General features: G+C 47.6%; 1 protein-coding gene across 2 annotated transcripts in view; it reads left to right on the top strand.

The window, feature by feature from the left end:
- The first annotated feature begins 4,134 nt into the window (after positions 1-4,134).
- ANKRD13B (ankyrin repeat domain 13B) overlaps positions 4,135-10,559 on the top strand; it is a 131,370-nt gene continuing 124,945 nt past the window's right edge. For both annotated transcript variants that reach the window (XM_030186043.1, XM_030186045.1), the window contains exon 1: positions 4,135-4,351. In XM_030186043.1, coding sequence (XP_030041903.1) covers positions 4,250-4,351 — 102 coding nt within the window. In that variant the 5' untranslated portion in view covers positions 4,135-4,249. The remainder of the gene's footprint in view (positions 4,352-10,559) is intronic.

Genomic DNA, 10,559 nt, shown 5'->3' with positions numbered 1-10,559 from the left:
GGGTAGAGGTGAGCCCTTAGGTTCTCTGAGGCCCGTAGGACCTCAGAGGACTGCCGCGCACCCCGGATCTTCACCCGCGGCGACCGCCGTTCACCGAGGGTTGAGCCCCCAGCTGCAGGCGGCCAGCGGGACTGCTGGAACCGCGGGGTGACGGCCGGCCTGGCTGGACGCCAGCAACACAGTCTCGACAGAGCCGCTAGCAAGGACGGCTAGCGCTGCCAAAGCACAGTCTCTGAAGGCGGCTAGCAAGGGCGGCTAGCTGAAGAGAAAACAATCACTGAAGGTGGCTAGCAAGGACGGCTAGCTGAAGGAACACAGTCTCTGGAGGTGGCTAGCAAGGACGGCTAGCTGAAAGTAACACAGTCTCTGGAGGTGGCTAGCAAGGACGGCTAGCTGAAAGGAACACAGTCTCTGGAGGTGGCTAGCAAGGACGGCTAGCTGAAGACAGTCACTGGGGTAGCTAGCAAGGACGGCTAGCTGAAAGGAACACAGTCTCTGGAGGTGGCTAGCAAGGACGGCTAGCTGAAAGGAACACAGTCTCTGGAGGTGGCTAGCAAGGACGGCTAGCTGAAAGGAACACCGTCTCCGGAGGTGGCTAGCAAGGACGGCTAGCTGAAAGGAACACAGTCTCTGGAGGTGGCTAGCAAGGACGGCTAGCTGAAAGGAACACAGTCTCTGGAGGTGGCTAGCAAGGACGGCTAGCTGAAAGTAACACAGTCTCTGGAGGTGGCTAGCAAGGACGGCTAGCTGAAAGGAACACAGTCTCTGGAGGTGGCTAGCAAGGACGGCTAGCTGAAAGGAACACCGTCTCTGGAGGTGGCTAGCAAGGACGGCTAGCTGAAGACAGTCACTGGGGTAGCTAGCAAGGACGGCTAGCTGAAGGGACACAGTCTCTGCACTCCACGGCGTCGGCTTCTGACAATCGAAACGGAAACGCTGGGCCCTTCTTGCTTCGGGGTTTAAATCCCCCGCCCATCTCTTCTCTTCCTGGACGGGAGCCAATCCCGCCGGCCCTGATAGGCAAGGAGCGCCCGGATTGGCGGTCCTGCCTACCAGGCGGAGACTCCCCTACCACACACCAATCCGGCGTGAGTTGGCGGGACTTGCCTGCTGCTGCTCTGGCCGGGGAGACGACGAAGCCGGCACTGCCATCTTGGCCGGCGTCTCCCCTTCCCCGAGGCTGGCGTTTGCTCCCGCCGGTTGCCAGCCTCAGAGCGACCCGCGGTGATGATGGCCCCATCGGCGGCTTGTCCCTGCCACCCTGGAGCCCGCGCCCCCCGGCGATCATCGCTCCCCGCCGCGGGAGCACCGGTAAGGACCCGGGACAGGACATAATGAGTGGAGTTGAACGGGTAGATGTGAAGCGTCTGTTCACGCTTTCCAAAAATACTAGGACTAGGGGGCATGCGATGAAGCTACAATGTAGTAAATTTGAAATGAATCGGAGAAAATTTTTCTTCACTCATGTAATTAAACTCTGGAATTCGTTGCCAGAGAATGTGGTAAAGGTGGTTAGCTTAGCGGAGTTTAAAAAAGGTTTGGACGGCTTCCTAAAGGAAAAGTCCATAGACCGTTATTAAATGGACTTGGGGAAAATCCACTGTTTCTGGGATAAGCAATATAAAATGTTTTGTACTTTTTGGGTTCTTGCCAGGTATTTGCGATCTGGATTGGCCACTGTTGGAAACAGGATGCTGGGCTTGATGGACCTTTAGTCTTTCCCAGTATGGCAATACTTATGTACTTATGTAAGGACGCCCATCTCTCGATTTGTGTTGGAAGATGGGTGTCCTTCCCTTTCGAAAATTCACCTGTTAGTATAATCTTTATATGCAGAGTACTCTCTGTTGGCAATAGGGGGGAAGGGAAGGAGAGAGGATCTTAACCAAAGCAAGAAGTATGAATCCCAAGCCATTGCTCCTCCTAGGCTTGTTCACTTTATGGAAACGGCGAGCGCCTTACTGTATAGGGGATATGGGAAGCCAAAATGCATCTTCTTCATAAGATCAGCTCTTGAATTAAGAATAGTCTATCTGCCCTCAATCATTTTCCCTTCATTGCTCCAGGAGAGAGAAATAAACTGGTCCTGGATTTCTAACAAACCTATAATTGCTTTTTAGTGATAGAGTCAGGAATTACATACCACAATACTTAGGATGTAAATTCAAAACCATGAATGGCCAAAAGTCTTTCACTTGGAGCTGGGTAACTTGTAAAATACATAGAGGAAGGGGAGCTGGTGTCAGGTTGAGTTTGGGAAAGTGGTTAGGAACAAGAACAAAAGAGTGGTGGGCAGAGTGGGTGGACTTTTTCTCGTCATGTAAAGGGCAATTCTATACGTCTAGGCACCAGGAGGTGCCTGGTAGGAGCCTATTTTATAAGGAGTATAGATATGCCTAATATCATGGAGTTGGTATGTTAGTGCCTACATTTTGGAGAATGCAGGTAACTTAACTGTGCTCAGCAAGTTAAGCACATAAATGGGAGCCCTGCCCAAGTGTACACCCCTTTCTTACAATTACCTGCTCTGTAAGTTAAGAGGGAAAGGGAAATGGGAGTTGATATACTGCCTTAACTACATTCAAAACAGTTTACATGGTTCAGGTACTTATTTGTACCAGGGGCAATGGAGGGTTAAATGACTTGCCCAGAGTCACAAAGAGCTGCCGTGGGAATTGAACTCAGTTCCCCAGGATCAAAGTCCACTGCACTAACCACTAGGCTACTCCTCCACTAGCAGCATTCCACACAGAAGCCTGCCCTTGCAGATCAGCAACGCGGCCGCGCAGGCTTCTGTTTCTGTGAGTCTGACCTCCTGCACGGAGCAGGAGGTCAGACTCACAGAAACAGAAGCCTGCGCAGCCGCGTTGTTGATCTGCAAGGGCAGGCTTCTACATGGAATGTTGCTAGTGGAATAGCAACATTCCATGTAGAATCTCAAATAATAGCAACAGAATCTCAATAATAGCAACATTCCATCTAGAATCTCCAATAGTAGCAACATTCCATGTAGAATCTTAAATAGGGAAAGGGAACTGGGACTTGATATACTGCCTTTCTGAGGTTTTTGCAACTACATTCAAAGCGGTTTACATATATTCAGGTACTTATTTGTACCAGGGGCAATGGAGGGTTACGTGACTTGCCCAGAGTCACAAGGAGCTGCAGTGGGAATTGAACTCAGTTCCCCAGGCTCAAAGTCAGTCCACTGCACTAGCCACTAGGCTACTCCTCGCCTCCAAATAGCATTTAGTTGAAATTTTGGGATTTAGGTACCTCTGCCATTATTCTAAACATTTGTATGCATAAGGGGCAGGTAAATGTGTGCTAGAAAATTGTCCCCCTACTGTGTTGCTGCATCTGATCAGATTTTGGATTTCCAGTTTCATCACTATAATATCATCATGCCAAATATTGCCCTATAGGAGGAAGCAATGGAGGGCAATAGTTACGATATTATTTTGCCAATCAGCCAGCTGTTTGATGTTGTTTTTCCAGGTTTTTAAGCAGACACTCACTGTCTTTTGTCTAAAGCAAAAAAACTTAATTGATCTTTTAAGAAGGGAAAAGTGACCTCTGGAGGCAAGACAGCTACTTCTTCCCTGCCGCGCCCCAGGCCAGTTAGTATTGCCTCCGCTAGGGGCAATCTTAAGACTAAATAATTATACAATGTTCATGTAGATGAAACAAATACACGTTCTGTTCTGTTTTCACAATGGCATATTATTATTAGAATGACAGAACGGGAGTATATTTCCTGCCATCCGGTCCTTCCGAGATGCGATCTCAGCATTTATCACGCCCATGGTATCCCCAGCACCCAGGCTGGGAACTCCAGTTCCCGTGATGCAGCGCTGCCAAGGAGGGAGGATGCCAGGAGCTATTGCTCCGGACCCGGGGGCCTGGCTGCTGCCACTGCCGGCTCAGCACTTGGCTCTTCTGCTTCAGTGTTCACTGAGCTGCGGGCACAGCGCTGCCCAGTGGCAGCAGAGCCGGGATCCGTAAGCCTTGGTTCGGCCGGGCGTCAGTCATTCCTTCATCCCTGCACTGACTCTGCCCCCTTCCATCCCTGCTCTCTCTCTCTCTCTCCCAAGCCGAACACCACACCACACCCACCCCCTCCCCCAGCCCACTCGCAGAGACAGTGCTCCAGAGCGGTCAGCACCACCTGCCCTCTTCCCCTCCCCCTCCTCTCACTTTGCATGCTGTTTTTGGAGCCGGAGAAGGAAGTTCCCAGCATGAACAGAGGATGATCGCATCCAAGAAAGGACCGGAGAGCAGGTACCCTCTGCATTACCTGGTGTGGCAGAACAAGTCTCGGGAGCTGGAGCTGGAGCTCAGCGCCAAGCAGGTGGGTGCAAGGAGCCGAGGCGAGGGCATGCATGCAAGCATCCTCCAGCCCCAGCCCTGACTCAGCCGAGTCTAACGCCAGTATGATTTCAGCTAAGTACCTTTCTATTCTTACGGGGATTAAATGAATTAAACTCTGCTGAAATGCAATATTTATCTGTACCTTCGGATGAAATGGTTCGAATCGTCTGTCTTTATTTGATCAGCTCAGTTTTACTGAAAAAGCCGGGGTCTTTCATGAAAAAAAAATTGCTTTGTAGACAGTACAGAAAAAAATGTCAGGTGTTTTGTCATGTATTTAATTTCCTTCCTCTGGGGACGATTCCTCAGGGCTTTGGCTGAGAAACTTGCTTTAAACCAGGTTTAAACTGTATCTCTTCTGGTTCGCGTTACATTTTATGGCTGGAAGTCAACAACTGTGTCTGGCTGTCTCCTGTCTTCATTTGGCATTTGCATCTGAATGGAATTAACCCCGTCTGAGATCTCATGGTTTCATTTACCTGCATATCAAACCCTCTTTTTATAATAACAATTATATATAATTTGGGATTATAAATACACGAATTACAGCATGTTTTTGACTTCAAGTAGGATATAGCCTTTTCCCCTATATGACTTATGTCTTAAATGGAAACCCAAGGCAGCAGGAGATGAAGTGACTTGCCCAAGGTCAGAGGGGGGGGGGGGGGGGGTCATGGTGGAGGTGGGATTTGAACCTTGGTTTACTCTGAGTCACACAGCCCCTTGCTTTAAGCTTTAGGCCGGGCCTCCTCCTATTTTGAAGTGAAGGAAAGAGGCAGCCTGGCAGGACAGGATCCAGAGTTTAAAGTTCACACTCTATACCTTGGTCCTATTTAACTTTAAAGCTTCAGGACACATTTTTCTTCTCTTAAGGCATTGACCCCTAACTCATATATAGAAATAATGTCATTTCTCATCTTTGGATTGGGGGGGGGGGGGGGAATGTATTTAAAAGTCCATATGGGATGCAAATGTTTTCTAAAAATCTCTTTGGTAAAGTAAAAATTGAAATCTGCAACAGAAGTATACCAATGTAACTTCATTCTCTCTGTGTGCCCGCTATAGTTGTTATTTTCTGTTTATCTTAATGCAAGAAAGACTTAGGAGAAAATACCAAACCTTTTGCACTTCATATACAAAGCAAACAACCATAAATACCATCTTTCTTTCTATTTTATAATGTGTAGGCTGGCTTTTGTAACACTTTTTGCTTTTATAGAGAGAGAGAAGTTCAATTCGGTTTAACATTATCTATATAAATAATTCTCACCTGCAACATTTTGAAGCTCACTCTGTGGGAGGGAAACACTGAAGCCCTGCAGTGTTGGTAGGCTAGGTTGTCAGCAACACTCACTCTCACTCATGCACCACTCACTCTCACTCATAGACCCGCCCTCAGCCACGCCCCATCCGCACATAATTCACAACCCCAACGTTCTAAATGAAGCCACCACCGGAAGTTGAGGCGTCCAGATATCCGCTTTCCCCATGAGTGTGTGCCCCGCCCTCGTGTCACTACGTGATGACGACGAGGGCGGAGCACTGACACTCGACGAAACGCCATCTCCCCCTGCCCCTCGGCGGTCATTGTTCCGACGGAACCTGCATCACGGAGCGCCCGCAGCGGACAGGTGCCTGGAGGGGGGCTGAGGGACAGCTGGGTCGGTGGCTATGGGTGGCTGCAGGGGGGCCCGGGGAACAGGAGGCTCACAGTACAACAAAACCTTGCTAGGGCCCGTTTCATCTCTCACTGAAACAGGCCTTTTTTTACTAGTATATAAAGAAACTTATTGTTTTACTTGGAAGGAAAAGCAAGACCTCAATATGTTGTACAGCAGGTGACATTTGTCTAGATCAGGGATTCTAAACCTAGTCCTTGGGACACACCCAACCACTCAGGGCTCCAGGAAATCCACAATGAATATGCATGACCTAAATTTGCATGCACTACCTCCTTTATATGCAAATCTCTCTCATGCATATTCATTGTGGGTAACCTGATAACTTGACTGGCTAGAGAACCACTGGCCTAGACCCTTGGTCTTCACTCCCAATCTCCAAGGCTGCCAACAGGCCAGGTTTTCAGATTACCTTAATGAATATTCATGAGGGAAATTTGTATACAGTGGAGGTAGTGGGTAAGCAAATATTTCTAGTGCACATTATTTAGAGTCTCCATTATGGTGGGTGCTATAATCAGAATCACCCTACAGGAATTAACTGCCTTTTGTGGGTGATTGTGTTTAGGCTGCCAGCGATTTTCCCCAAAATGATAACCCTCAGCTTGGTAACTGAATGGTTAATAGGATATGAACTTCCTTTTTTAAAGGGAAGTTACTGACTTCAATAAATGGGCATTGTCCTTCCTCACTGAGCACTGTGTAACCTGTGTTAGTCTTTGCTAAACATGTACTTTGCCCAGAACTAGAAATTAGCTGGTTTTGTGGTCATGGTTGTTCCGAGTCAAGGGAAAGAAAACACTGAAATACTAAAGCCTTTGCAGCGTGTCTGTTGTAAAGGCACCTGGAACAACATACTTCACTGATTAAAGGAGGTCTTAAAACTTAGGGGAGGGAGGGGTAGTTAATTATCAAGCTGCATTAGGTTATGCTAACTTGTGTTATTTAGGATGCCCCATGGTACATAGTCATGAGATGCAAAGAAAATGCTAATGCATGCAAAACACCTCTCATTACTGTGTAAATTCTATAATACAGCTTGCAGTCAACACCACAAACCACATTATAGAGGGAAATATAACCCCAGAAAACCCCAGATGCTCCTGAGTGGCATCTTAAAGGGGCCACTCATAGCACTTGTGAGGTGTCCCCCAAGCACTAACTCTCTCTTGAGTCCCTCGTCCATAAAAGGCCCCCAACTCATTTGAAGACCCCCCTCAAATATGGAAACCCTGCCTCTAGGCCCCCTCACCCCCTTGACGAATTATATGGTTTTTAGAAAAAAGCTGAACACTTACTCAATATCCCCCCTGTTTACTAAGCCACGTGGCAATGCCTACAAAGCCCATTCAAAGTGAATGGGCTGGGTTGGGATTAGCGCTCGGCAGCCGCTAGTGCGGCTTACTAAACAGGGGGGTATGTTTCTCAAATAGGATTGCTGAGCTATTCGTATTGGGGTTGTTTTACTAAACTGTGGTAAAAAGTGGCCTTAGCACGCCCTTATGCAGGTTTTTCCTGCACACAAAGTCTATTTTTACTGCTGTCAGAAAATGGATGATTTTCTATTTTTTTGCATTAATAGCCATGTGCTATTTTTTCCAGTAGCGCATGGCCATTAAAAATATTAGTGCATGAGCAGAGCACTTATTGACACCTATTTTGTGGCAGTAAGGGCTCACGCGCTAATCCTGTGCTAATCAGTTGGCATGTGGTAATGTAGATAAGCTAACTGATTAGCATAGAAATGTATTTATGTGTTAGGATTTATTTACCACCTTTTTGAAGGAATTCATTCAAGGCGGTATACAATTAGAATAAATCAAACATAAGCAATAGGCAATTACAGCAGTAAAAATATGCAAATAACAATACAAACCAGCTTATTTTCGAAAGAGAAGGCCGGCCATCTTCCGACACAAATAGGGAGATGGCCGGCCATCTCTCAAGGCCGGCGAAATCGGCATAATCGAAAGTCGATTTTGGCCGGCCTCAACTGCAGTCCGTCGCGGAGCCGGCCAAACTTCAAGGGGGGCATGTCAGAAGGCTAGCGAAGGCGGGACTGGGGCGTGCTTAAGAGATGGCTGGCTTCGCCCGATAATGGAAAAAAGAAAGCTGGCCCTGACGAGCATTTGGCCGACTTTATTTGGTCCCTTTTTTTTCAGGCCCAAGTCCCCAAAAAGTGCCCAAACTGACCAGATGACCACCGGAGGGAATCGGGGATCACCTCCCCTGACTCCCCCAGTGGTCACTAACCCCCTCTCACCCTAAAAAAAATAACTTAAAATTTTTTTTTTGCCAGCCTCAAATGCCTCACTCAGGTCCATCGCAGCAGTATACAGGTCCCTGGAGCAGTTTTAGTGGGTGCAGTGGACTTCAGCCAGGCAGACCCAGGCCCATCCCACCCCTACCTGTTACACTTGTGGTGGAAAATGTGAGCCCTTCAAAACCCACCAGAAACCCACTGTACCCACATGTAGGTCCCCCCCCTTCACCCCTTAGGGCTATGGTAGTGGTGTATAGTTGGGGGTTTTGGGGGGCTCAGCACCCAAGGTAAGGGAGCTATTTTTATTTTTAATTTTTAGAAGTGCCCTCTAGGGTGCCCGGTTGGTGTCCTGGCATGTCAGGGGGACCAGTGCACTACAAATGCTAGCCCCTCCCTCGACCAAAAGCCTTGGATTTGGCCGGGTTTGAGATGGCCGGCCTCGGTTTCCATTATCTCAAACCCGGCCATCTCTGGCATTTGGCCGGCCCCAACCATATTATCGAAATGAAAGATGGACGCCCATCTCATTCGAAAATACGGTTGGCCCCGCCCCTTCGCGGCGCCATCCTCGGAGATGGGCGCACTTAGAGATGGGCGTCCCTGGTCAAAAATGCCCCTCAAAGTATGGCATAGTATACTACTTACAACGTCAACACAGTATGTAATAGAACATTTTAATTGACAGTGTAGGGTATAAGCAAAGGATGTCAGAGCGCATCCTGCAGTAAGGTATTTTAAGTTGTGATAAGCGCTTATCGCAGCTTAGTAAAAGGACCCTGGTGTATTGAAATTTCAGATTATCTTTTTGTATTAACTGTAATCTGAGTAGTTTGCATTGGGTTGTTTTTTTTTATTCACGTTGATGTATTTTTGGTTTTATATGTTATGGTGCCTATTTCACTCTGCATTTAAGCTGGGTGACCTGGAGAAAGATGGAATATAAACTTTATATTAAATAAATTATTTTTGGTGCTGTGAATATGTATAAGGGGGGAGAGAGACTGAAAGTGCATGTATCTGATAGAAAATGGGCAGTCACTATTCCACAATCAGCACCCTTGTGTCTGTCTATACACCGAGAAGGGAACAGCTGTATTCTCCTGCTTACTTTGCCCCTTCATTCCTCTTACAAATCGCAGTAATCATGTTAACTTGTCAGGAAGGGAGATAGAAGGGACCTGAGATGTGTGTCATTCCTTCTTCACTGCTGCTTATTCTCACGTTTCAGACACAAATCAGAGTGGAGGTGACTCTGCTCTAGCAGAGCCAAGTCCCTAATGGAGTCATGTAGTTTTTGTGGTAAGCAGAATTTACTACAGTGGCGCTGCAAGAATGATATTAATAAGAGGAAAAGTAATGTCTGGCAGTAGTAGGGAACAACAGCTGTCAGGAATTCGCTGCTGCTCTTGGAAGAACGATTCACATTGATGAAACAAATTGTGAGTCAGCTGGTATGAAAATAATCTCTGGTCTCCCTCCCAGTGCAGAATTCTAACTCCAGCTGTCTCACCAATCCAGGTAATTCCAGCTGTAAATATTCCATATTGGGTCAGAACAAAGGCCTCTTAAGTCCAGAACCCTGGCTCCAGCAGTAGCTAATCTAGGACACAAGTACTGAGCAGGAACCCAAGGAGAAGGTCCAATCTTTATTGTTCGTACTCAGAGACAAGCTGTCCCAAGCTAACATAGCGATTAATGGTCTCTGGACTTTTCCTCCAAAAACTTGCCTAAACCAGGTGTGCTATTTGCCTTGACCACATCTTCAACAACAACTTTCACAGCATACTGGTGCATTTATTGAAATTCTCTGTGTTTTAAGTGTGCTACCTGGTAGTTTCCTGAAGTGTCCCCCTGTGGTGTACCCACATTAGTTGCCACCTGGGGCGGAGCACCCCTCTCCTCCGCACAAGGGGGTGCATCGAGCAGGTGTGTGGCTGTTGGCTCTGCTGGTCTCCTGCCCCTTCTGATGTCAACTTCCTGTTCCAGGGTAGGGGACCGGTAGAGCGGACAGTCGCACACCTCCTTGGCACACTCCCTTGCTGCCTGCATCTGGGGCGGATGACCCCCACCGCCCTACCCTTGGTATGCTAGAGGTGTCCTCTCATCTTAGTACTGGCTTAGAGAGTAAAGAATGGTTGCCTTTCTGCCTATTTCACCCCACTCATGATTTTATAGACTACCATCATGTCTCAGACATGTCATCTCTAGTTTAGCCTTTCTTCATAGGGAAGATGCTGTATCCCCTG

Source organism: Microcaecilia unicolor, chromosome 13, assembly GCF_901765095.1.
Source record: "Microcaecilia unicolor chromosome 13, aMicUni1.1, whole genome shotgun sequence".
NCBI classification, from domain to species: domain Eukaryota; kingdom Metazoa; phylum Chordata; class Amphibia; order Gymnophiona; family Siphonopidae; genus Microcaecilia; species Microcaecilia unicolor.
Note: the sequence above shows the minus strand (reverse complement) of the source record. Positions and strands in the feature narration are given on the sequence as shown.